Source organism: Moschus berezovskii, chromosome 28, assembly GCF_049115385.1.
Source record: "Moschus berezovskii isolate FMDL1 chromosome 28, NW_MosBer_1.0, whole genome shotgun sequence".
Classification (NCBI taxonomy): Eukaryota; Metazoa; Chordata; class Mammalia; order Artiodactyla; family Moschidae; genus Moschus; species Moschus berezovskii.
Genome location: NC_142487.1, coordinates 5,624,837 through 5,652,685, shown reverse-complemented (window position 1 = coordinate 5,652,685; position 27,849 = coordinate 5,624,837). Strand labels below are relative to the sequence as shown.

Below are 27,849 nucleotides of genomic sequence, written 5' to 3'. Positions count from 1 at the left end.
GAAGCTGGAAGAGGCAAGGAATGGGTTCCCCCACAGGGTTTTCCGAGAAGGTGTGGCCCTGCCAATTTCCAGCCTCTAGCTTTCTGTGAGTGGATAAATTTCCACTGTTTTAAGTCACCAAGTTTGTGGTAATTTGTTACAGCAACCTCAGGAAACGAAGATAGAAGTCACTAAAAACTTGGTGGCCTGCTACCAACATTTACCATTAAGAGGCAAAAAGCTATGGATGACAAAGATTGCTCTATATGAGGTAAGTCCCATGTATGCTCCCACCTCAGTCTAAATGAACTTTCAGCACTAGCTGTGCTTACCTACTCTAGAAATTTCTTCATCGAGACCATTCAATTTCTGGTCAAGAATGGCTGAATGAGACTCCAAATTGCTCATGTATGCCTGATACTTCTGAACATCTGCTTGTAAAGAAGTTTTCAGTTTTCTCAATGACTCTAGACGATTCTTTAAAAGCAAAAGAATATGAAGTTAATTATTCTTGTCAATAATCATTCCATACTTTACTTGAAAGTAAAGCAATATTCAAATTCATCATAAAGAAAGGTAAATTAGAGTTTTCCTTTCATTTTTCATTTTTAGAGGGAGTCAAAAAGAACTAAAAGGGGAGTTTACTGTTATTGCCCAATTGAGAGGAGTACCTTTCAGAAGCCAATTTGGGGTAGAAAAAGTCAAGGGTCAGATTGAAAAAGCACAAACATTTAAAAATCTGTTATTTTATAGAACATTTCAGTATCATAATACACAAAATAACGTTAGATATCTGGACATCATCATTTATCTTTTAGAAAGCCCCCAGGATACAATATATTATACAGACTCGTTGACTATCATTCTCTTTCCACTGATTACAAAGCTCAGGGCCTCTTGTTGGTGCTCCCATGAGGTATGTAACATGGGGACCTTGTTCCAAAGATCCTTTTGGTCTGATGTAAGTAGATGAGATTCTTTCATCATATTCTGAACACCGTTAGTCCAAGACCGATAGATCACAAGGGAAAACAAAGCTCTAGGGAGACCAAACATGTTTTCATTAGGAGTTGTGGCCTATATTAAAAAAAACTAACTTTTAAGAAGCTTATTTTGCTAATGCATTTCCTAATGCAAATTGATGCATTTTAATGCATTTTGGTAATGCATTAAAAACAATTTTTTCTCTATCTAAAGAAACCGCTAGCTTTTTCCACGGAAATCCAAGAGTGTCAGTAAGTGTGTGAGCCTATTGAAGATAAGCATGTTTACTAACCGGTTCTTTTTCTCGTTCTTGCTCCAATCTTGCAATTTGTTCATTCAGTGCTCTGTTTTTTGCTGCTAATGATTCCAGCTTGGAAGCATCTACGTTAAATAAGTCCTCTGGAGAAAAAAAACCCCAAAATTCCATAAGGTCTCAGATCTGCCTAGAAAATTCTGCCCCAGGTTTTTACCATTGCTCTCCCTCACTTCCTCTAGTCTCTACTTGAAACCCTCCCAGTGAAGGACCTCCTACCGTCTGTAAAACTGCAGTCCCTCCCTGTGGTCCATGCACTCTGCCTCCCAGCCCTGCTTCATTTTCCTCTGTGGCACTTACCACCTGCTGCTGCTAAGTCGCTTCAGTCGTGTCCGACTCTGTGCGACCCCATAGACGGCAGCCCACCAGGCTCCGCCATCCCTGGGATTCTCCAGGCAAGAACACCGGAGTGGGTTGCCATTTCCTTCTCCGATGCATGAAAGTGAAGTCGCTCAGTCGTCTCCGACTAGTAGTGACCCCATGGATTGCAGCCCACCAGGCTCCTCCGTCCATGGGATTTTCCAGGCAAGAGTACTGGAGTGGCTTGCCATTTACCACCATCTGACTTACTGTTCATTTGATTATTGTCTCTAATAGAATGTAAGCTCATGAGGGCAGAGATTTCTACTCATTATTGTATCCCTGGTGCCGACATGGTGGGCGGCACTCAGTACGTATATAATAAATAGTTTGAATAAATGAATATAATTTATATGCTTAATTATAACTGAAATACCAAAGAAGTCACTAGTGCTTTTGGTTTAGATCACTATGAATTTTCGTCTTTAAAGAGAAACCCAACATCATATACTCTGCTTGCTCCCTTTCTCATGTGGACACACTGACACTGTCCTCACTATTCTTTAGGAAGGTATACCCCACGGATACACAAGAGAATGCTTTCATTATTTGGGCTGAGAGTAGCAGGGAATCCTCCTATTCGGAATGATTCTATAGTCTTTGGAGGCTAGCTTTACACATCTTAAACTTATCTATTTTACCTACCACTCTGTTTTTTTATATATGACTATTATAAAAAAAAGAAAAATGATGTAAAATACCTCTGGAACATTTTTTAAAAGTTAGTAAGTTCTGAATGTCACGAGATCATAGTTGAGTGGAAAAATAATTTCTTTCTTTGGAAATACGATGGCCCCTTAACTTTCTGACATGAATTATGGGAGACCATAGATCTTTTCACTAACTGGTACTTTATTTACTAAAATAATAAAGCAAGGACATCCTTTATTTCTCTTCACTGAAGAAGCAGTTGTAATAAAAATCAGGAGGTATCTAAATACATTCAAAGTGAGGAGCTCATATAAACATTCAGCATAGTAAGATAAGCTACACACCAGCACACTAGGAGCAAAAGCACTTACTCAGCTTAGACTGCAGCTCTGCATTCATCTCGTCAAAGCTGTCAGCACCAGTCATGAAACTTTCATAGCATTTTATGGTGTAGTCCAAAAACAGCTGATTGGGTGAAGCAGATTTAAAAACTCACTTGTGAATCTCTATTTAGTTTGTTTCACTTTTCAAAGTGAAAATTTAAATATGAATGAAAATAATGAAAGTCAGGAATACCAAGTGGTTACATGAACTGTAAACGAGAAATAAACCTAGAGAGTATCATTAATTATGCTGCACAGATTTGCTCAGTCTGCTACTGCTAAAGTGAATAATGAGGATTAAAAGAACACTTAAATTTGAATAAAGGTGTTATTTAGTAAATGGTAAAAAAAAAAAACAAAAAACCAAGAAAAGCCCATATCTTCAGAGAAGGGTTTTGAGAAGGTGAGATGATGCTTATTAATGCAAATGTAAGCATCTTTGGGGATAATCTAACCTATGAAAAATTTAAATGAACTGCTAATCATTTAAATCCAATTAATCTGACAAGATTTGGTTATGAAAGCCAGAACATAAGATAATAAAGGCTCTAATTTATACTAACTTCAGGTTAAAAAAATGGCATGGTTAGTGGAGATCTGAACAGTAGAATATTAGCATTCGATATTTATCCAAGGGAAAGTAAAACTCCATTTTCCAATTCTCAGGTGTTCTGGTCACTGTGGATGTATCCTTTGTTAGGAGGCAAGGAGAGCTGATAAGAATTTTCCACAGTCAGATGAAGTCAGCATCCCTTAAGACAAACCAATTCCCTCTGCCCTGATGCTCTGCTTACTAAGCAACCTTCTCATTACTTGGTTGATACGGAATGGGTATCCTGAATAGGTGGCATGAGTATTCCTGTAACTGGAAAGGTGGATCACTGGGGGGAAATAAATAGATTTTCGTTTCTCTTCGGATGTGAATTTTTTAAGAGTGAAGTTTGGTTGATTTTAATGGTTAAAAAAAAAAAAATTGAGTCTCTAGATCCACAAAGCGGAGACTCAGAACCTGGTGAAGTTGGGTGTTTTGGTAATTCTTTTAAATTAAATTAAAAATTAATTTTTAATTTAAAATTAAAATAAATTAAAAATAGTACTTTATAATTTCCAAAGTGCTTCTTTATATATATTGTCATCTGAAATAACAGCTAAGATAGCAGGAATAACTTTGACTGGTTCAACCTTTAGGATGACTATCAAGAAATTAATATTTAATTAACTTAGTAGGTGTTATAATTTTATTTGGGTAAAAACTGAGGTATAATAAATTTAGTCTAGCACATATTGCAACATGGGAGGAGAATTCTCTCAAGAGGATCAGAGGCTTTCTAGCTGCTTTTCTAGCAGGGATCACCAATGAAGTATTAAGTTAAAAAAAAAAAACCAAACAACTAGGCAACACTACCATGGCAATCAGCAAATTTACCTTTGAATTTGAACCATTCCCTAGGTAGTAATAAAAGATGAGGTTGAGGCTATTTCCACTTTCTTTTTATGACAAATGTTCCAGAAGGAGAAGAACAGAATTAGAACACAGGATGTTTATTTTTCATCTTAGGGAACTGCATAGTGATTGGTCTTTTATATAAGCTAGGAGAAACTGATGCTCAATCTCAATACTATAAATTTATTCCTTGGAGTGGGCGTTTGCTCCATTTGGAGACATAAATTTGTGTGTTTCAGGAAATAGGGCGGAGTCAGTTACATAGTTTAGGCTCCATTAAAGGACCGTCTAGGAACCAATTTAGACTATCTATTTTATCTCAGTCACTTTTAGAAGTGGCAACTACCCTAGCTAAAACAGTCAAAACAAAACAAACAAAAAACCCACATGCCATCTATTTTAAGACCCAGTCTTTTATGCTTTGTGTGGACAAAACATATTAGAATAATGATGCCATTATTGATTATCTTCATTCTAAAAGACAGGGGAGAAAAAGAAATATTATATCTACACATAAACAATAACATGTTTTAACTCTAATTGCCTTGTCTTTTTTACTTAACATTTTCAAATTTCTGTGCTTATTTATTTTTAGGAAATTTTAGTGTGAATCCAAGAGTAAATCCATTGACTGGTATTTCCAAAAATCAATTTTAGATTTTCAGGAAGCAAAAAAGACAAGTTTTACAAAAGACTATGTTAATTTCAATGACACACTTAGTTAATAATATCAGATGACTAATGTTTACGGTAAAGTAAGGTACCTTATTATGCATAATTCCATCTTCAGTTTCTTCTCCCCAAGGCTGTCCTTCATCAAATAAAGGTGAGCTTTCTTTCATGGCATTATGTAACTATTCAGTATACAAACATATTAAATTGATTACCTTTATGAGAAAAACACATTTTTCACGTTTTGTCAAACTTGTTTTCAGTGTCATTTTTAGAAGTATTTACATTATTGCATGATAAAGTCTCTTGAGAGGTTATTCTTTAAACCTTACAATATAATCCTTTTGACAGTTTAATAACTAAGTCCCTTAGGATTAAAAAAGGATGGGATCCATATTTAGTTCTCTTCTACAAAGAAAAACATGCTTTCCTGGTGGTTCAGTCGTAAAGAACCTGCTTGCCAATGCAGGAGACCTAGGTGTAATCCCTGGGTCGGGAAGATTTCCTGGAGGACGGAATGGCAATCTACTCTAGTATTCTTGCCTGGGAAATCCCATGAAAAGAGGAGTCCATGGGGTGGCAAAAGAGTTGGACACAACTGACTGACTAAATAATAATAGAGAAAAATACGCTGATCTTTTACATTGTTAGTAGCCCATTGAAGACATATGTATTGCTACACATTTCAACATAATTCTGAGAACTGAAAACAGAACTGCCACAAAAGCTAAGCCAGTAATAATTATTTCTCTTAAATGAACTTAATTTTGGTGCTCAAATGTTATCCACTGACTCCTTTAAAATGTTTAAGAATGTACTTTAGGTTGAATTTTACCATACAAAGTCTTCATTTAAACAAATATTTAAGCTGAAAGTGGTAGCAAATAATAAATTATAGCAAAACATTCAGATGTTTATAATTAACAAGCCAGAAGGAAAATGCCTAAATTGTTTTTAAGGAACAGAAATTCCACTTCAGAACATTTGTTTTATAACTTGTTTTAAAAATAAAATTAAAAGAATTTGCTATAAAACCTAAAGATACAATGTATATCTAGTATAATCAACACTGAGCTCTAAAAAAAATGGACTATGCATTAGGAGTATAAAAGAACAATACATTTTCTTAGCCTAGCACTCATTTACAGGATTGCTGAGTCTAGAGTTGCTTGTCTTATCTGCTCCTTTTCTGTTCCAAAGGCACTCATAATCCCTTTTGAGTATCTAGAGTGGATGCAGGCAAGCTCTGTCAACCTATTCTTCACTTGACAAGGCCTCATGTGACAATCAGATTTAATTAAGACTGAAAGACATGCAGGGCATAGCCCAAGATGAAAAACAGAATCTCCTACCTGTCATCAGGGTAGATAAAGACAGTTTCTGTTGCCGTCAAAGATCCTTGTGAGAACTCTTGCTACTCTGCAAAGTTCAAGGTGAGCCTTATGGAGGCACAAACAGATCCCCAGAACTGGAGAAAAGACTCTTACTACAAGAACTGAAAATTCTGAACTGAGAAGATTTGGTTGAAAAAATTTCAATCTGAAATCATATAAACTAGAAATATGGACTTGAGTAAACTTCTCTTACGTGAAGGTGTCGTTTACTAACAAACCACCACTCCTCAATATTATAAAATATGAGAGGAGAAAAGGACTCAGAGGAATCTGAGAGAAATGTTCGGGGGAAGTTCCTACTGACATTATTTTGCAGTGGTTTTTTTTTGTTGTTGTTGTTTGAATTTTGGGGGGTTTTGTTTCCAGCTGTAAAACCTCATGAAAACAAATGATCTCCTTGCCTTTGGGATATTTCCCTTCCTCTCCTGTGGACTCACGTAGTAACATTTTGAAGAACATAAAACCAAACATGCTCTGAAAACTGACTCAGACTTGGAGCTAATTGGTAAAAGCAAGATTGGGAGAGAAAAAGAAATATTCTGAGGATGGGGAAAAAAATCTTTCCTATGTATATATTTAAAATGAGAAATCAAATACCTTGATGCAGTCTATTAGCCAAACCAAGGCAGCCACAATGTGAGGCCATGTATGAGGGGCCCCCACTGTATACATGGAGCTTTTCGATAACGCAAAAGGATACCTATGAAAAATCAGAGAAAATAAGCTAGCATGTTAATTTTTATAAAAATAATGGCTAAATCAAGCAAGAAGTTACATTTAAAAAATTCCAAGTATATTTTGACTTGTTCAAATATATACCGTCTTGACTTGTTCGGAAGTAAAATACTTGTCAAGATTCTCTCCTTTGTCATCTCTCTCAAATGATTTTGTGTATTTTTTTGATGATTATTTTGTACACGTATCCCCTAAGTTGCAAAACCTGACTTACAACCAATAGGCAGGAGTTCTCTTCTGAAAGATTATTTGTTCCCTCAAATGCAATGTACTCTAAATAAAACCCATGTATGTACTTCTCCTCCTCAAACCCATCTCTCCCTGTGTCTATCCTACGCAGGCTTTTCTGGACTCTTCTCTCACTCCATTTTCACCAGGCTTTGAAACCTGTCTTTTCTGATCTATAAAATCTGCAGTATCTAGTCCATCCTATCTATTCCTTGTCATACAAGTAGTTGAGGGCTTTATGATCTATCATCTGTACTTCAGTAATAATCCCCAAATAGTTGTGTTTTTTGCCTTTACAATTGATCTTGCATACGTGACCCACAGGGGCCATCTTAAAATATACTACTTCTCTAACTCAAAATCCTTACATACGTATTGAGGTTTTTTTTTTTTGCACGTTGTACAGGTTTATTTTTCCAAGACCACAGAGACATACAAGAGCAGTGCTTTCCCTGGAGGACCAGTTTCCAACTGTCCCCTCGAGTGGCCCCAAAGGTCACAGCAGAAGGAAGAAGAGGATCAAACACGCTTGGGCCTCTGCTCCCCATATGTATTGAGTTTTATTCTTCTCTGTGTTCCAATAATCTCTTTAGGCTAAATAGAAATATAACATACAAACCCAAGATCTCTAAAGATTCTTGGAACCTCTTCTTCAAACTTTGTGTCAGGAAGTTCATACGAAGGGCAGAGGAAGCCATAAAGAAAAGTGAAGATCTTCAGGAAGTCTTTAACAGAAGGAGCTTGTAGAGATTTCATGGATACACTATATGCATAACCGTTTTCTGAAAGAAACTACAATAATTTTTATGAAATGTCAAATGTTTCACAATAGGAAAATTACTGAAAAGTACTTAAAGAGAACACTCACAGTTTACAATATTAAAGAATATAAAATACCTCACAGAGCTGTCGAATACATTGCTGAATGAATGCTTTGTCATTAAGTGGTCTTGGGTCCTTGATTTTTTCAGAAGTGGAAAATATACCAAACTGACTATTCCGGGATCCATGTCCACTAGTTCTGCAAACAAAATCAATCAAAATTATTTCTTTCTGTGGTGAAGCCTAAATTATTTCAAGGCGATCTTACGTATTTATTCATTTGGCTGTGCTGGGTCTTAGTCGTAGCGCGTAGGATCTAATTCCCTGACTAGGGATGGAAGCTGCCACCTAGATTGAAGTCTTAGCCCCTGGATCACCAGGGAAGTCCCATGATTTTATATTTTAACATCAGCATCAAACATTAAAATTCTTTAGTTTTTATTTAAACAGATTTCTCTTATTCAAAGCAGAGGAAAAAAGAGCAAATAATTAAGATTAAAGTATAAAATGAGGCGGGAAGAAATACTCTTCTGGTGGTTTGCATCATAACATACACGTTATCCTCTAAAAATGTGTGTTCTGAGTCCAGCAGGTTCTCTGCACCAACAGTTTTCCAGGTCTCTTCAACAACCCAGATCCTTTCAACACCCTACTCACCCCTTCATGACTGCTCCTTTACTTCCAATCTCTTTATTTGCTATTATTTATTGTGAGAAAATGACCTTTGAGATGTTGAAATAGATTGTGTGTGCTTTTTCCATGAATGTTATTGTCATGAGATATTATGTATCTGACTATGATTTACCAGAAATATGTTACTACTTTTTAGTCATTAATAGCTATAGTATATATGCTCCGTTCTAAGCGCCGTCCCCCCAGACAAAACTTCATTTGTTTAAACCGTTTTTTTTTTTTACAGTCCAGGTCTTTATTTTTACACCCATCAGGCCATGAATTCATAGGGAATGGGCTCCAACAGTTTGGGTTCCTTTCCATTGGTCCTCACAAAGTGTGCTTCTCTGGGTGGAGCAGGCTGGCTCTTCAGCTGAACCCAAGTCCCTTTCTCTTTGGCTTCCTTCTTTTTCTGATCATTTTCCTTCACATGTTTCAGAAAGCTATCTCAGCTCTTAGAGTGCTTAATATGCTTGATACGCACACTGGTTCTCTTGGCAAGAATCTTGCCCTTGTTTGTTTACAATGATGCCAACAGAATGCTGGGTGACACTGTAGACTCTCCCAGTTTTGCCATGGTAACATTTGTGGGGCATTCCTTTTTGAACAGTACCCATTCCCTTGATATCTACAATATCACCCTTCTTGTAGATTCCCATGTATGTGGCCAAAGGAACAACTCCATGTTTTCTAAAAGGCCTAGAGAACATGGAGCGGGTGCCCTTCCTCTTTCCCTTTGTGTTGGTCGTTTTGGCGAATTAGCCTGAAGGGCCGGGGGAGAGATGCCGGGAGCCACGCGCAGGCCTTTACCTGGAAGATGTTTAAACCTTTACAATAATTCCTTTTGCTAATCTTTGTGGCCCAACTCACCTAACTATTGTAGTTTATTATACTTGGAACAGTACTTTTCTTTATTGGACAGACTTCACAAAGCTGAGTTACAGCGAATATTGCTCTAATATCTCAACTCTGTTCATCAAAAGAGTTTCTCCCTGCAAGTTTGCTTGCTGCTTTCAAATTCTCTTCTGCCCAGGCTCTAACAGTTCTTTAGCTTGGGCCCTCTTTCACTGCTACTCTGACTAATTAGCTAATTTTCCCCCTGAGAATTTGCTAACTTGCGAACCACTCTTCTACCTACTGCTAGTAGTTAATCTTTAATATGTATGTATATAAATATATTTTTAACAAAGAATACATGTATAGACTCAGCTCTTATTTTACACAAAACACTAATAGCTTTTCAAAAGCACTAATAGCTTTTGAAATTATAAAAGTATTTCCTAACCAATCAAAATACTGTATTATTCAACTTACAGTTTAAGAGTGTAGGGTCTAGAACCAGAGTCTGTGGTTAAAAATGCTATCTCTGTTACCAGTTGTATGACTTTGGGTAAATTACTTAACGTCTCAGTGCTTCAGTTTCCTTATCGATAAAATGAAGACAATAACCATCTACACAGAGCAGTTCTGAGGACTGAATGGAAGAGACATAAAACAGCACTTTTCCGGCTTACAAAAATGCCCAGCAAACATTAGATTTTATCATCATCATCCCCATTATCTCTGAAGTTCAGCTCTGAGATGAAAGTTACATTATAAAAATTCCTTCAGATTTTTCAGTTAGAATGAACACCAGAGACTGTTTAACCTGGATGACAAAGATTTCTCATAAGGTAACAAATATGTCATCTCTAAATATTTTCAAAGTAGTTAAATAAACACCTATCTTAAAGTTATATTTTAAGTTTTGGTGAGATTAAAAAAAAAGTTTGTTTTAGATTTTGGAATTTTTAAAAAAAAATTAACGTTCAGTTCAGTTGCTCAGTCGTATCCGACTCTTTGCGACCCCATGAATCACAGCACGCCAGGCCTCCCTGTCCATCACCAACTCCCGTAGTTCACTCAAACTCATGTCCATTGAGTCGGTGATGCCATCCAGCCATCTCATTCTCTGTCGTCCCCTTCTCCTCCTGCCCCCAATCCCTCCCAGCATCAGACTCTTTTCCAGTGAGTCAACTCGTCGCATGAGGTGGCCAAAGTATTGGAGTTTCAGCTTTAGCATCAGTCCTTCCAATGAACACCCAGGATTGATCTCCTTTAGAATGGACTGGTTGGATCTCCTTGCAGTCCAAAGGACTCTCAAGAGTCTTCTCCAGCACCACAGTTCAAAAGCATCAATTCATAGGCGATCAGCTTTCTTCACAACTTTATTGAGGTATAATTTGCTTAGAATAAAATGCACCTGCTTAAAGCATACAGTTTGATGAGATCTGACAAGATACACACCCGTGAAAACTCTACCATGATCAAGATTAAACATTTCCATCATCCCAAAGTCTCATCCCGCTAAACAGTCAATCCTAACCTCACTCCAACCTCTGATCTACTCTAGACAGCGGTTCTCAAAGTGTGATCTAGGGGATCTGAGAAGTCAAAACTCTTTTCACAATAAAATTAAGGTTCCTTTTCACCTGTTTCATTCTCATTCTCTCTCTCCTGAGTGTACAGTGGAGTTTTCCAAAGGCTGGCTACATGATGTCAGATACCGCAGCAGACTGAATTCAGAAACAGATGAGAATCTAGCTACCTTCTATAGAAGCCAGACATTAAGAGACTGCAAAAACGTAAAACAGTGAAACCCTTCTTACTAAAATACTTTTGTTTTTAAAAAATGTTTTAAAAAACAAAGCATGTTATTTATGTTAACATGTAATAGGCTACTGTTCTTTTAAATTGAATTAATAAATATTAAAAAATTTCCCGTTTCAATTTCTAATGTAGTTAATATCTACAGATATAGCCCATAAAATAAGAGTCCATAATATTTGTTTCTGTTGTTGTTCGGTCGCTAAGTCCTATCTGGCTCTTTGCGACCCTATGGACTGTAGCACACCAGGATTCCCTGTCCTTCACTATCTTTCAGAGTATGTCCATCGAGTCAGTGATGCCTTCCAACCATCTTGTCCCCTGTCGTCCCCTTCTCTTCCTGACCTCAATCTTCCCCAGCATCAGGGTCTTTCCCGATGAGTCAGCTCTTTGTATCAAGTGGCCAAAGCATTGGAGCTTCAGCAGCAGTCCTTCCAATGAATATTCAGCATTGATTTCCTTTAGGATTGACTGGTTTGATAATATTTAAGAGTATTACAAAGTCTGTGACTAAAATATTGGACTAGATGACGATTCCAAATGTTAAAATGCTCTGATTCCAGAGTGTCTATGTGAAGAATTTTCCATCAAGTATTCACTTGTAACAATGAAACAGTGGTCTGAATGTTTTGATGTATCTTTCAGCATCATCTAAGGCAAATATAACCAATTTAACCATTTAAAACAGAGGAAAACAAGATTATAACTTTCTCTTGAAAGGGACCATGATATCTAATTTTTTGTACTTTGAGCATTTAACTCAACGTGTGGCTATAACGATCTTTTCCATTAGAATTAATAAAAAATATCATTACCTTTTACCAAATACAGAGGTTTTTCTTTCAGATGTGGGTCTGTTTATATTCAATTTTCCAAAGGTTGATTTCTCTTTGCTTTAAGAAAAGGAGAAAAACAAACTCTTCAAATGAATGGAAAAATATTAGTTCAAGAGACTTTTGGAAATACGTTACCTATTCCCTACAAAAATAATTCAAAAGCATGAAAGTTTTCAGCAGCAATTACAATTGTTATAAATGGGATAGACTTTGCTTAACTAAAGTGTTAGGAAAGTAGGAAAAAAACCATATCTACATTGTTATTTTAATTATCTTAAAATATGTACGTTTATGGATAACAACTTCAAAGGAAAATGAATAATTTAAAAATAGGTATTTTAAATCATAGACTGATACTCACACTTAAATTCTGTTCTTTTGAGGCTTACTCTTTATTACAATGTGGCTATACTTAAGAACATACATTATGTCAATTACTGACCAAAAATATTGACAAAAGAAGTCTTTTAGTTTCTGACAATTTAAGGCACAAATCTTTTGCAGCAGTAACATGCAAAAATACAAAAAATTTCTCTGATTTCAGAAAAAAATGTATAAATATTTCAAATTTCTAAAAGTAGCAGGGGCTCATAGAATGTAAACCTAAGTAATTTAAGAGCAATTAGCAAGTAACTTGTACCTTGGTAATATAGGATTGATACAACTCATAGATTACAAATAGCCTTCTCTTAATTTTAAGAAAATCATTCATAGGGAAGAAAAATTAGTTTCTGATTGAAAGTTCTCCCCACCCAATTGATTTTTTATTGAAAACCTAAAAAAAAAAAAAAAATTGAAGTATAGTTTAGTTACGATGTTACAGGTATACACCAAACTGAGTGTTTATTATATAAGGGTTGGCCAAAAAGTTCGTTGGGATTCCTGTAATATCTTACATGTATATACATATATATACACACACGCATATACTTTTTCAGATCTTTTCCCATTACAATTATTATATATTATTACAGGATATTGAATACAATAATAGCACATTCTTCTGGACACCTTTTTTGGACACCAGTGAATCTCCAGGAAATAGTTCAGAGAGCAGTGTTCTCTATAGGTGGCTCCTAAACTGCAGTTAATTGTCAGAGCAAGTAATGGTTTTGATTGAGAACTGTGCTAGTTGAATAAACTGCAGTCAACTGAAAATTATAGCACAGAACCTGCTCAAACAAGCAGCTCTGAGGAAAGCAGGAAAATAAGAATGAAAGAGCACTGAAGGGGAATTAGCAGTACCTCAGGGATTGCATTACAAAGGATGTGGCTTTTGAGATTTAATTACCAAATGAGATAAGACACAACAGAGTAATGGGCCCACTCTCAGCCTTCATTGACTCCAAATCAGGTACCGCTGATAACAGACAAGATTCATCACAATATTACTCACACTACCTCTTTGCATTAACCACCTTTACAGATTTCTCTGCCAAAGACAATAAAGCATGAGGTACTCACGTTTGAGGGGTATGGAGACCTGGTTTATTTAAGTCCTGGGATCTTAATTCCTGCATAGACAGGCGGCCAGCACCACCGGTGGAAACTGAACTGCGTTTCATGCTTACGACCTGCATTCATGAATTTGGTATTAAACAAGTCTTTCCAGATGTAGACGGTACATTAAACCTCAACTATTCTCTTCATCCTCAAACAGAAAGGCAGCCAAGTTTCACTGTTCCTTCCTGGGTTATCTTGTTCATGGAAGGTGAAGTCCTCATTTACAGGGAATATTTATCTATTTCACTTCCTTTAAAAATATTCAACACGCGAAAATACTAACTGCCTACCATGTACAAGGGGGTGTGCAAAGCAGTGCAAACAACAGAAAGGTGAATAAGGTATGATTCCTCTTCACAATGGAATTTATGGTAGTTAAAACCCTGAATCCTAACTCAGATCACATTACTACTGTTGGCTATGTCTATTTCGATGGAAGTCAGAGGCCACCTGACAACTACCTCTGATGCTTCCTTTGGTCTCAAAGGAAACCAAAAGAAACCATCCTGTTTTCTTTTCCTAATGTCCACCCTCTTTAGCTCTATCCTTAACCTTCTCTTTCTCATTTGTATTCTTCAATTACTGGCCCTCTTGCTTCAATCTCCCTTTTATCAAGGATACATTATCTGGTCCACATCCAGTTCCTCAGACTACATTCACATCTCACTCCCTTCCCACCTCCTGGGGTATCTTTCACTGACAAATCTTCGGATCCTATTGTTATTTAGTCCAACCTCACTCTGACTGCTGCAGGACAGGCCAATTAATCTGAGACATGGTGTTGAAAGAGCTAACTGAAATGCCAGGTTCTGTTATAGATCAGAGATGCCAGGCAGGTGAGGAAATAAGGTAAAATGGCCATTAATCTTGAAAATATCTCTTAGAATGGCAAGCCTTAGGCAGGGGATGTGTTAATTTCTTCCTTCCTGTTATCTACAGGTGGACAGGGTTCTGAACAAAGGCACCTTGGTTTAACGGTCAGGCAGAGGGGCAGGATTCTCTGAGGTTGGCCATTATGTATGATTATAATAACAAAAGCAACAGAAAACAAGTCAAAGAAACAGTTCTAACTAGAGTCAGAATTGGTTTTTCTCTGCAACAGGATCTTGTCTTTGAGGCTTTAGACACTGTACTCCTCACCTTTCCAGGTCCTGCCCTGGTTTCCAGGACAATGGACATCTGTGGTTATCCTTTGCTCTAAGCTCTCCTTTGTCTTTGAAACTGATATACTCTTTCTTTCTTTGTGTGGACACCCATTTCTTCTTCAGTATACACTTCTGCATCTATTAAACTTTCCCACTCTCATCTATATGTTCCCTCCCAATCTCCACTTAAGATGTACTCAGAATCTGAGATTAATACTTCTGATGTACTCCGTACACGGCAATCGGGATGTTATACTAACAGCTCAAACGCAAAAACAACAAACAGTTCCTCATCTTGTCTTCCTGTGTGCTCTCATCAATTCTTTCCTTTTTCCTCTCTCCAGGCCCTCTTCTTCCCATCAATGTCCGCTTGGTCCTCCCCTTCTGCCTCGGAAAATCACTGCCATAAGAAGTTTATTGGACTCCGGGAAATTAGTGCCTCGTACCGACTGGCTCGAGAGGTCGGTTACAGCAACAAATACCAAAACGTCGCCTCCCAGGGCTTGTGAATCTAACCTGGCGACCTGGCGCTCTCCCTCCAGCTTCCCGGAGCAAAATTAACCCAAAATCATTAGTTACCTTCCTCCCAGCTTCCCGAGACGATCCAGAGACCGAATTGCGGTAAACCCTGCAACTGCCCGCTGAACAGGAGGGCAGCCGCCAAAACACAAACTCTTTCCACCCGCCGCCGCCTTTCGAATTTTAAAATCTCCGCCGGCGTGTACGTCATCGCGCAGGACGTGCGCACGCGTGCGCAGTTTTCTTGCGCAACTCTCGTGCGCCGCTCCTCGTCGCCGGAAGTTTTGCGTGTTGCTGGCGCGCCGCCACCTCACCGGCTGCACTTGCTTTTCCTGGCCACTATAAGCGTCCTCTGCAAAGTCAGATCCGACCATTGAATTTAGCGGTGAATGCCGGAGCGCTGTACGTCACTGAGCGCTCCAGGCCTGGAAACGCGGTTTTTTTTCTTCCGTACAGCAACATGGCCGCTCCCGTCGACTCTTACAATTTTTTTTTTACCCTCCCTTTGTCCTGAAAGGAGTGTCTTTCAGGATCTCTGGGTTAGACGCGTGCTGTCTCATGAAGCAAGTCTGGGAAGGCGGCGAGGTAGGCGTTAGTGACAGCGGAATGTGGGCGCAGTCGGCCTCAGGGTCGCGCTGCTGATGCAGGCAGATTCTTTACGGACTGAGCTGGCAGGGAAGCCCAGTAAGCTGCTTTGCTAAAACAGGACATCACCCGCTTCCCTGAGTTTGAACTCAGAGGCAAACACAGCCCCAAACCTGGAAAGTGGTGTGGGTGACAGGGGAGCTCAGAGCTCCAGGACTGGATACCTGGGTCTTGTAGCAGTTGTGCCATCAATGAGTTGTACATACTCCCGTGGTCCGGGTGCGGGTTGGAAAAGGATTTCCAGACATGAGACAGAATGAGAGGGAAATAAATTTTATTAGACTGGGAGACGCTGTTAGAACAGCGGGCCAGCTCAAGGGAAAATCGACGTTGAACAGGGGACCTTAGTCCACTTTTATAGCCAGTCTTGCGGGTCATTTACTGATTGGATGAGGCATGCATACTGGATGGGGGAAGAGTAGGGCAAATGCCTTCTCTTCGTGGAGTAGGAGGGGAGACAGGTTATACTGTTCCATTAATAGTTACAACACGGGGAGGGAAGGACCATAAATAAAGGACTGGTTTTTCTGTTCCTGCATTCCAAGACCCTCCTTGGTTTTATCTGCTCTTTCGTCCTAGGGTCACCACACATATATTAGGGCAAGTCACCTTTCCTGTGTGAGTTTCAGCCTTCTACACTTCTAGCTTGCACTCTCCGTTTTAGGACCGCTTCACCACAAATGATGACTCTGATGCTTAGTTGCCTCCGACTCTTGATACCCCGTGGGCTGTAGCCTGCCAGGCTCCTCTGCTCATGGGATTTTTCCAGGCTAGAATACTGGAGTAAGTTGCCATTTCTTCCTCCAGGGTATCTTTTTGATCCAGGGATGAAATCCCCATCTCCTGTGTCTCCTTTGGCAGACGGATTCTTTACCACTGAGCCACCTGGGAAGCCTGATGACTCTAAAGGGAGGACCAGTAACAGAATTACTGTCACCAGTAGCGTTTATTTGATTGCTTTGTGTGAAACACGAGCACAACACTTAAAGTTAGTTACCGCATTTAATTCTCTAAACTTCCCGCTAAGATGTCCTAAAATGATTAAATCGAAGCTCAGTGAAATCAAATGACTGGTCCATGGTCATAATGCTATTGCAAATGGTGTTAGAAATTTGAACCTATATACATTGTTACTGTTATTAACTGTGTTATTAACTGCTTAATGTAATTCTTATTTTGTTTCTTATTCTATATCACCTTTTAAGTTCTCCACTACACAACATATAGTAAGCAAAATCCAGAACTAAACACCTTGTTTTTTGCCTGTGGCATTTAGCCTATGGGATCTTAGTTCCCTGACTGGGATTGGAACCGAGAACCCGGAATCCAGATTCTGTGAAAGCCCAGAGTCCTAATCAATGGCCTACCGGGGAATTCCCTAAAAACTGTCTTTTAGGAAAAGATAAGTTCTGAAAAAACCTAGTTGCCAGAAGAGGACTGCTCAGAACCAATTACAGATCTGTACTCTACCTTGCAGTTTTGCTGGGGGTTAGTGCTTCTGATACCCTGTTAAAATTGCATTTTGCTCTGTTTTGACTCTTTCTGCACTCCGTTGGTAGCAGTGATTAGTAAAGCAGTTGTGCTGGAGGGGCTTACTGTAGTAAGTGTGGTTTTAAAAATGAGCTGACACCCTAACAGCTCCTATGGAAATTCTGTGGCCTTCTCTAGGCTTATGTCATTTAAAAGGCTGAATTCTCATAGGTATTGCAATATTCTTTGGTTTGACAGGACACTCACCATTTTAGGATTCAGTGTCTTCGTGACTTGTAGGCTGTAGACCTGCTGGCTAGAGCCAAGTGCCAAGTGGAAGGTTGTATGGAGGCTCGAGAAACAGGAGGATCTCATTGGGATTCCAGAAATAAGGTCAGGTTTTCACCCTCTTTGGTCAAGTTAGCTGAAATTTTTGAATTATCAACCCTGAAATTCAAAGTTTACATTGTTTTAGACAGAGAATAGACTTATGGACATGGGGAACGGGGAGGAGAGGGTGAGATGTATGGAGAGAGTAACATGCAAACTTACATTACCTTATGTAGAATAGATAACCAATGGGAATTTGCTGTATGTCTCAGGAAACTCCAACAAGGGCTCTGTATCAACCTAGAGGGGTGGGACGGGGAGGGAATTGGGAGTGAGGTTCAAAAGGGAGGGGATATACGTATATCTATGGCTGATTCATGTTGAGTTTTGACAGAAAACAGCAAAATTCTGTGAACTGATTATCCTCCAATTAAAAAATAAATATTAAAGTTTGTATTGTTTTAATGTTTCATTGCAATGTTTTATTTTAGTTTTTCTTAGTCCTACTATACATATTAACTCAAAAATTTTAAATTTGCTTCTGTGTACATTCAGGTTTATATACTTGCACATAAAATCTACATGTGTATGAAGTATATTTTTATTGAAAAACAGGACATTTAAGAATTTCTCAGGGAAGTTTTATTTCTAGTCAGACTAGGGTTTTACTTCTAGTCTCTGATTCCAAGAGGTGTTTGTATGTTTTAAAGGAAGAGAATGTCTGTGGTGCATGAGCTATCACCAGGATGGCTGCTGGATCACCTTGCTTTCATTAACAAGATAAGCTATGAACTTCACCAGCACCCTGAGCCTTGTTGTAGTGAAAGCCAGCCTGCTTCTTCTCTTCACCTTGATTCTCTTCACATGGATTCTGTGTCCTCTTTTGGAGCCTCTGCTGCATTTGTTCCTTCCACCAGTAAGCCCGAGAATGATGATAGAGGAAATTGTGAAATGTTCATACAGAAATACGTATTTCGATCTGAACTGTTTGATGTCAGCAAACCTTATATAACTTCCGCTATTCATAAAGAGTGCCAAGAAAGTAAAGAAAAGGAAGATCTAGTAAATGATGTTAAGAAAGAAATCTCCATTTCTATTAATGGCAAGGTAATAACTCTTAAGAAATTTTTGTTTTTTTACAGAGAACACAGATGTATTATTCCAGTGTCTCAAATATCTTGTGATTTACTAATTCTAAAGAATAGTCAATAAATCATAGTGATACTTTAGCATTTCCAGAGTAATTTTAATTTTTTGCTAACATTCTGCCATTTTTAGAAAACCAAATTTGCGTATCTCAAAGGTAAGCCAAGTTGATTCAAAAGTGAATGCTCTGTAAATTAACAAACAAAGCTACACAATAAAAAACCCTGTCTGCTTAGGTTTCTGTATCAATTGCATGTTTTTACATATATTTTTGCTCAAAAACATGTTTTGTTCTCTATAAAATTCTAAAACAGTATATAGATTTGGGGGGAATTTTAGAGATTTTTCCTTTGGGGATAAACTTGTATAATAAATGTTTGGAAGAAGGGTAATGTTTTTGAAAGATTTCTAGTAATAAAACTAGAAAGTTATGGAAAATGTATATATTCTTTTTTTTTTTTGGAAAATGTATATATTCTTGAAGTATGTATATTTATATACACATTGGTGTTATCAGAAGTTTTGAGATGCCATTAGGGTCAAATTAATTATGCTTTAATACTTTTTATGTACTTGAAGAATTCAGAGATGATTATACCAAGTCCATTTCAGATAGATTATATTAACATTTTTTTGTTGTTGTTAGGGATAGGAGTTACATTCATTATTCAACCAATAAACGTTTCTATGTGCTGTTGCAAACAGTGAGGAAATAAGATAAATATAATCTGCTTTTTGGATCTTATAGTTGAGTGGGGAAGAAAGATATCAAATAAGAAAGCATGTTGAGACATATAATAAGGAAAGTAATAGAGATTCCATTTGTTTATTCAGCCAGCAAACTTTTGTTGTTAACCTGCTAGGAGTTTGTAGGCACTGAGATTTCAGCAACAAAAAGTAGAAAGTCCCTGCTGTGTATTGTACACACGTGTTCTTTGGAGTTGTTACATGTAGAACAGATATATCTTATTTGTGCCCAATCTTCAGATTATGCATAAAGATCTATTAAAAGTACATTGCAGATATTTTTTTGGTGTAGAAATTAAGTTCAGAATAATTACTCCATGTAGCAACTGATCGATTACACTGGTGACTGTTTATTACAGTGTCAGTTTCCTTGTGTCCATGGATATTAGCGCTACATTTTATTATATCGTTCTAGTTCTTTTTAATAGCAGGTGAAGCCTAGGTGGCCTTTTATCACCCATTAAGTTTGTAGTAATAGTAATAATAATTATTATTATTTGAGAAAGCTTACCTCCCTAGTCCATACTCTTTGCACTTATTTCAACCTCAGTAGTGAGTCCCTTGTCCTGCAAGGAGATCCAACCAGTCCATTCTAAAGGAGATCAGTCCTGAGTGTTCATTGGAAGGACTGATGCTAAAGCTGAAACTGCAATACTTTGGCCACCTCGTGCGACGAGTTGACTCACTGGAAAAGACTCTGATGCTGGGAAAGGTTGGGGGGCGGGAGGAGACGGGGACAACAGAGAATGAGATGGCTGGATGGCATCACCAACTCGATGGACATGAGTTTGAGTGAACTCCGGGAGTTGGTGATGGACAGGGAGGCCTGGCGTGCTGTGATTCCTGGGGTCGAAAAGAGTCGGACATGACTGAGCGACTGAACTGAACTGAAAGAATGAGATAGACAATATGGAAAATGTGATAAATAATAAAGAAATATTAATGTATTTCAAAGTATCAATATTGTGATGGATGGCCACAAAATTTTTTCCCTGTAATTTACTCTTTAGAAGCGTAAGAGATGTGTTGCTTTCAATCAAGGTGAACTGGATGCTATGGAATACCACAGAAAGGTACGGTGTAAAATGTTCATTGATGACATTGGAAGGTTAATGTGAACTAGTATAAATAAATGGACAATGTGAATAAGGGTGGTCTTAAAAATCAGGCAATCATTTTGATCAAGGTTAGAATTTAACAGTGGAGTGGTTTATTGTTACTTTTATAGTAATTAACAATTTAAATCAATTTTTATTAGAACTCCATATACTTAACATACATTTAACATAAATAAACTTATGCTATATTGGTAAAGTCTAGAAATTTTTTAAGTTATAAAAGTCTACAGTCAGCAGGTAAAAGACAGCATAAGCTTATGCTACATTGCTTAAGCATATATTTCACATAAATAAACTTATGCTGTATGAGTGTGGTGTTATCTTATTGAGGTTTTTAGCTTGCATTTCCCTAGTGACTAATAATGTTGAGAGTCTCTTCATTGCTGTACATCCATATACATTCTTTGTTAAAGTTGTTTAGGATTAATGTTGATTCATCCTTGAATATTTGATGTAATTCACCAGTGAGATTATCTAGGCCTGGAGTTTCCTTTTGGGGAAGGTTTTTAGTAACAGTATCAGGTTCTTTAATAGAGCACAGGGATTTTCAGATTTTCTGCTTTTGCTTATATTAATTTTGGCAAGTTGTATTTTCCAAGAAACTTGTCCATTTCAACCAAGTTGTCAAATTTATTGGCATGACGTTGTTCATAGTATTCTTTTTCCATGCTTTTAATGTTTATAGGATTTGTGATGATGTGATCACCCTTTACATTGCTATGTTGGTGATTTGTATTCTTTCTTTTCCAGCTTGGGGCTTGTTTTTTGGTTGTATTTTTCAAAGAACCAGTCTTTAAAAAAATTTTTTTGTAGCTTTTTTTCTTTTTTGTGGCTATATATATGTATATATATATAACATAAAATTTACCACTTTAACCATTTTTAGGTGTACAAGTTAGTGGCACTGAGTACATTCACACTGTTTTCTAATCATCACCATTATTTATATCCAGAATGATTTTGCCATCCCAACTGAAATTCTACCCATTAAACAGTAGTAACTCCTCATTTCCTCTTCCCTCTGCATGCCACGTTTTATTTATCTGTTCTTCTGTTCCTCCACATTTGGGATGTTTCTACGTTTGTCTGTAGTGAATAATGCTGCTATAAACATGACTGTGCACATATAACATGTATATATAAACATGTGTAAACACATACACGTTTATGCACTCACACATAAACACGAGTGTCCCTACTTTCAGTTTTTTTTGGGAGTATACCCAGAAGTGGCCTTACTGGATCATATGATAATACTGTATCTAATTTTTTGAGGAACTGCCTTAGTGTGTTCCACAGTGGTGGTACCATTCTGCCTTCCCACAAGCAGTGCATAAGCATTTCCAGTTTCTCCATATCCATGTCAGCACTTATTTTCTGTTTTTATTTTTTTCAGTTGTCATCCTAATGGGTAAGAGGTTTTGATTTACATTTTTCTGATGATCTTTGATGTTGAGCATATTTGTATGTGCTGTTGGCCATTTGTATGTCTTCTTTGGAGAAATGTCTGTTCATGTCCTTTGCTCATTTTTAAATTGGGTTTTTGTTGTTGTTTTTGGAGTTCTTTTATATTCTGAATATTAATCCTTTATCAGACACATAAAGTGATGTCAAGTATATTCAAAGAATCAGCTTTTAGTTAATTTTCCTTACTGTCTGTTTTCTATTCTGTTGATATTTGTTCTCTATTATTTTCTTCCTTTTGGTTTATTTTGCTCTTTTTCTGTTAATAGCTTCTTAAAGTAGAGCCTTTTGTCAGTGAGTTTATATCATTTTTCTTTTCTAATATAAGCATGTAAAGCTGTAAGTTTCCCTTGAATTGCTGCTTTAGTTGCATTCCACGTATTTGGATATATTGTATTTTCACTTTCATTCACTTCAAAATATTTTCTAATTTCCCTTGTGATTTTATCTTTGACCTATATGAATTATTTAGAAGTCTGCTATTTCATTTTCAGATATTTGATGTTTATCTTAATATCTTCTTGTTATTGATTTCTAGCTTAAATCCATTGGAGTATAAGAATATACTCTGATGTCAGTCCTTTTAAATTTATTGAGTTTTATTTTACAGTCCAGCATGTGAATTATCTTTGTGACTGTATTGTGTGCTATTTTTATGTATTTTTGGATATGTATTCTTTAGTTGTTGGATACAGTGTTCTATGAATGTTAGTTAGGTTAAGTGGATTGATAGTGTTGATCAGAACTTCTGTCTTTAGAGATTTTTGGTTTATTGGTCTATCACTTGTTGGGTAGATTTTGCTTGGGTGAGTTCAGAATGAGGATTTTAGTCTAAGGCTGATGATTATTCCCTTTTACTGACACAAAATCTGTTATGCACCCAATACCCCTGTCAAGAACAATGATGAACTGTCTGAGATTTTACTTTATTTGGAAGCTAACAAGTTAGCAAGTTTAGGTCTAAGATTTTATTAAAACAGATTTAGATCAAACTGTTAAAGTCACGCAATGGCAAGCCACTCCAGTACTCTTGCCTAGAAAATCCCATGGACAGAGGAGCCTGGTAGGCTGCAGTCCATGGGGTCGCTACTAGTCGGACACGACTGAGTGACTTCACTTTTACACGTTGGAGAAGGAAATGGCAACCCACTCCATTGTTCTTGCCTAGAGAATCCCAGGGACGGTGGAGCCTCGTGGGCTGCAGTCTATGAGGTCGCACAGAGTCGGACATGACTGAAGCGACAGCAGCAGCAGCATTAAAGTCACGAGTTTGGTAAATTAAGAAGTCACATATCTGTACTGGTCACCGCTCAGCTGGAGACTTGACCTTCTGCAGCTCTCAAGAGCTCTCTGTGCAGCTCTCTGCTTTGGTGTCCTCCCTGCAAACTCTCGCCGCCTTGGCCTTTCCAGACTCCCAGCTCTGGTTCCTTGGCTCCGAGAGACTGCTGGTCTCTGAACGGGTCTCCTCCCTGTCCTGCTACATGAAAACGTTCTCAAGGCAGTAAGCTGGAGCAATTGGGTTCTCCTTTTATTTAGGGAGTACAATTCTGGGGCTTCCCAGGTGGCGCAATGGTAAAGAATCTGCCTGCCAATGCAGGAGATGCAGGAGAGGCAAGAGGTGCGGTTTCAGTCCCTGGGTTGGGAAGACCCCCTGGAGGAGGACAGGGCTGGAGAATGTCAGCCATGGAGAATTTTTGCCTGGAGAATCCCATGGACAGAGGAGGAGCCTGGTGGGCTAGTCCATGGGGCTACAAAGAGTTGGACATGACTGAGTACATGTGTAATTGTATTAATAATAATATTCTGCAATGCTTGACATTCACCTAAGGTCTGAAAGCCTTTTTTCTGAAAATAATTTTTTAAAAGTAATTTCAGATGAAAAGCACTCCATCTTATCCAGAAGCAGTACTGGCTTTTAATTTTATAATTATTTTGCTTCTGTTATTGCAAAACTTTTTTAATATATTCATTTTATAGAGTTGACTTTTTCTTCTTTAACAATTGAAGCTATATTTTTATGAAATCAAAGATATGCTTATTTTAAAACTAAATTACTAGAAAAATTAAGATTAAATGTGATTAAAACTTAATTCTTTTTATAGATTAGAATTTTCACTTCTAGAAACATTGTCAAATTCATTTTATAAATTTTTAAGAATTTTAAAAAATATATATTGCTTGGTTATTTAGTTTCCAGTGAGTTTATGAGATTTGTATTATTCCACAGTTAGGAAATAGTTGTTCAGAGGTATAGTCACACTTTGTTCTTCTTGTAGTATGAAATTATTTTATTGTAAGCATTAAGAATGTTGGTTTTAATCCTTAAGTTGAAATATTCAAAGCATAGTAGGAAACTTTATTATATAGAAAATTGTTTTACGGTCAGTGATGTTTTAATATACTTTAAAAAATTCTGTTACAGATCAGGGGGCTGATTTTGGATGGATCTTCACAGTTAATCCAAGAAGGTCTCACAAGTGGCTTTCTTCATTCATGTTCTGAAAAACGGAACAAGTGCAGTGAGCCTATTACTTTACCACTTGATACCTGTAATTTGTCAGAATTATGTGAAATGGCAAAGCATTTGCCTTCTCTGAATGAAATGGAACTTCAGACATTACAGTTGATGGAAGATGATGCCTCTGTTACAGAGCAGGATTTATTTTCACGGATTGTTGAGAATACCTCTAGCTTTACAAAAACGATTACTTTAATGGGACAGAAATACCTGCTGCCACCAAAAAGTAGTTTTCTTTTGTCTGACATTTCTTGTATGCACCCACTTCTGAACTGTAAGTAGTTATTATGTTTATTATTAGATAATTTTTCTGTGGCCTCAAAAGTCAAGAGCAAGTCTGAATGTTGAGTGAGCATCAGCATTTTGTGATAGGGTGAATAATTTTCTCTGTATTTTTTTTTTTTAATTTAAAACTTTAAATTCAGTTTTAAAGTGCTGACTTATGCTTTAAAAATTAAAAAAATAAATCTTATTACAAACAAAGTATCAAAAACTTAACTAGTCCCCAAGAGAATAAATATAGTTACTGCTCTATACTTAGGAATTCAGGGTACAATTGTGTTTGACCAAGTAATTTTAACTTTTATTCATAGCAAAGTAGAAATGCTTCAGATATGAATGTTAATTCCCAAACTATTCTTAGCCTTTTAGGTTAAATTTTAAGCTATTTTCAAGTTTATTATCTAAAGTTTCTCAAAAGTATTTTCCTGTATAAAGTTGAAAATTTAGATATTGATGTTCAGAGTTATCTACACGTAAATTTTAATTTAGATTTCTGAAGCTTCACTATGAGTCTTTAGACACCTCATAAAACTGAGCCTCAGTTTCCTAATCTATAAAATGGATATGATGATACCTACTTCTGAGGGTAATTTTGAGGATTAGTTGAGATAATTTGCATCACAAGCTTAGCTCAGTGATATGTTTCCAATAAATTATAACTATCATAATATTTCTAAGGGATGAAATAAGAGGTATATTGATTAAATTGAGTTTAATCTGCTATATACTGTTATTTGTACATTTTGTCGCAAAATTTTAAGTTATTAAAGTAACATAGCTTTTTAATGAAAAGCTTCTTTTAATAACTTTCAAGCGATTTTAAACATGAGTGGTTATTCATGTCACAGTGTCATAAATTCTTCAGGGTAAATGACAAGATAAAAAAATAATGAGAAAATCATGCAGTATTTGAACATTTTTTCCCCCATTCTTTCTCATCGTTGTTACTCTAATCATTTAAAAACCATTACATCCTTGTTTTAATTTGCATTCTTTTGATTACTTATGAGATTGTCCATTTACAAAAATATACTTTTGTGTATAAAAGGGAAAAGGGACAGCTTTTCCTTATAGTAAAATCCCAAGTAGTAAATGTAGGTGGATTGATGTAACTAGGAAATTTCCATTTGACACATAGCGTAGTACTTGGGTGTCAAAATAGTGGGTGAAAAGATGAGATGCAGGATATTTGCAGAGTCTTAAAGTATGTCCTTCTGCTGCTGCTGCTGCTAAGTCGCTTCAGTCGTGTCCTACTCTGTGCGACCCCTTGGATAGCAGCCCACCAGGCTCCCCCGTCCCTGGGATTCTCCAGGCAAGAGTACTGGAGTGGGTTACCATTTCCTTCTCCAAGTATGTCCCTACCAGATGGTTAATAATTACTGAGGTAGAACTGGAGAAAACTGGCTGACAGCACTTTAACCAAACAAATGACTCAAGGTGGTATCACTAATCATGAGACATTCTGACACCCTGTGCTTCCTGCTGATGACCAGCCAGCCAGTCAGTCAGTCAGTCAGTTCAGTTGCTCAGTCGTGTCCGACTCTCTGCGACCCCATGAATCACAGCACGCCAGGCCTCCCTGTCCATCACCAACTCCCGGAGTTCACTCAAACTCATGTCCACAGAGTCGGTGATGCCATCCAGCCATCTCACTCTCTGTCGTCCCCTTCTCCTCCCGCCCCCAACCTTTCCGAGCATCAGAGTCTTTTCCAGTGAGTCACCTCGTCGCATGAGGTGGCCAAAGTATTGGAGTTTCAGCTTTAGCATCAGTCCTTCCAATGAACACCCAGGACTGATCTCCTGTAGAATGGACTGGTTGGATCTCCGTGCAGTCCAAGGGACTCTCAAGAGTCTTCTCCAACACTACAATTCAAAAGCATCAATTCTTCGGTGATCAGTTTTCTTCACAGTCCAACTCTCACATCCACACATGACCTCGGGAAAAACCATAGCCTTGACTAGACGGACCTTGGTTGGCAAAGTAATGTCTCTGCTTTTTAATATACTATCTAGGTTGGTCATAACTTTCCTTCCAAGGAGTAAGCGTCTTTTAATTTCCTGGCTGCAATCAGCATCTGCAGTGATTTTGGACCAGCCAGTAAGACTGGCTTTTGGTCTTCAAAAGTCTCAAGGTCAGAAAAGATCAAAACTGAGGAACATTTCTACATTGGAAGAAATTTATGAGACATAGCAATTAAATGTGATTTTACTAGGGATCCTGGACCAGGGAAAAGGATACTAATAGAAATTGGGGACATTTTATCAATATTAAGGTCAATATGTCAGTTAAAAAATTGAAGTTTTATTTCATGTAAAAAGTGGAAAAAAAAAAAGCAAAAACACCCACATCCATCCTGTGTTTGAAAGGACCATTTTAATATGGCTGCCAAGACTTACATAGGACATTTACAAATCACTGATGTCTAGCTGGGGGCTTCCCAGGTGGCACTAATGGTAAAGAACCCACCTGCAAATGCAAGAGACAGAAGAGACGTGGGTTTGATCCCTGGGTTGGGAAGATCCCCTGGAGGAGGGCATGGCAGCGCATTTCAGTATTCTTGCCTGGAGAATCCTATGGACAGAGGAGCCTGGTGACTACAGTTCATAAGGTCATAGAATGGGACATTACTGAAGTGACAGCACAATGTCTAGCTAAGGGAGCTGCAGTTATTTTTAGGAAGGGTGCAATAGGTGCAATTACATTAAAATCCCAGAGGTACTAAATTATAAGGGGAATCTCAATTTTTTTTGATGAATTATTCTATTTGAATAAATGCCACAAATCCTTTTTTTGCCAGCATATTTAAATATTTGCCAGCATATTTGTGTCTGTAGTGAATGCA

The 27,849-nt window shown here is 37.5% G+C and overlaps 2 protein-coding genes and 1 pseudogene across 3 annotated transcripts in view; 1 reads left to right on the top strand and 2 right to left on the bottom strand.

Annotated features, from left to right (window-relative positions):
* NDC80 (NDC80 kinetochore complex component) overlaps positions 1-15,479 on the bottom strand; it is a 35,436-nt gene extending 19,957 nt beyond the window's left edge. Inside the window, exons 1-10 of one of the 2 annotated variants that reach the window (XM_055416813.2) lie at positions 15,347-15,479; positions 13,584-13,693; positions 12,099-12,176; positions 8,041-8,164; positions 7,763-7,935; positions 6,778-6,880; positions 4,879-4,968; positions 2,659-2,752; positions 1,256-1,362; positions 312-456 (exon numbers count right to left, since the gene is read on the bottom strand). In XM_055416813.2, coding sequence (XP_055272788.1) covers positions 312-456; positions 1,256-1,362; positions 2,659-2,752; positions 4,879-4,968; positions 6,778-6,880; positions 7,763-7,935; positions 8,041-8,164; positions 12,099-12,176; positions 13,584-13,684 — 1,015 coding nt within the window. In that variant the 5' untranslated portion in view covers positions 13,685-13,693; positions 15,347-15,479. Of the gene's footprint in view, positions 1-311; positions 457-1,255; positions 1,363-2,658; positions 2,753-4,878; positions 4,969-6,777; positions 6,881-7,762; positions 7,936-8,040; positions 8,165-12,098; positions 12,177-13,583; positions 13,700-15,346 lie in introns of those variants that run through there. The other variant, XM_088833377.1, reaches the window with a different exon arrangement.
* Positions 8,909-9,389, bottom strand: LOC148773559 (large ribosomal subunit protein eL21 pseudogene; annotated as a pseudogene).
* Positions 15,480-15,671: 192 nt separating the features above from the next.
* The window catches only part of METTL4 (methyltransferase 4, N6-adenosine), a 30,956-nt gene continuing 18,778 nt past the window's right edge, over positions 15,672-27,849 (top strand). The window contains exons 1-6 of the mRNA XM_088833410.1: positions 15,672-15,871; positions 16,511-16,919; positions 17,660-17,794; positions 18,442-18,838; positions 20,635-20,697; positions 24,629-24,998. Of these exons, the coding sequence (XP_088689536.1) occupies positions 18,449-18,838; positions 20,635-20,697; positions 24,629-24,998 (823 nt within the window). The 5' untranslated portion in view covers positions 15,672-15,871; positions 16,511-16,919; positions 17,660-17,794; positions 18,442-18,448. The remainder of the gene's footprint in view (positions 15,872-16,510; positions 16,920-17,659; positions 17,795-18,441; positions 18,839-20,634; positions 20,698-24,628; positions 24,999-27,849) is intronic.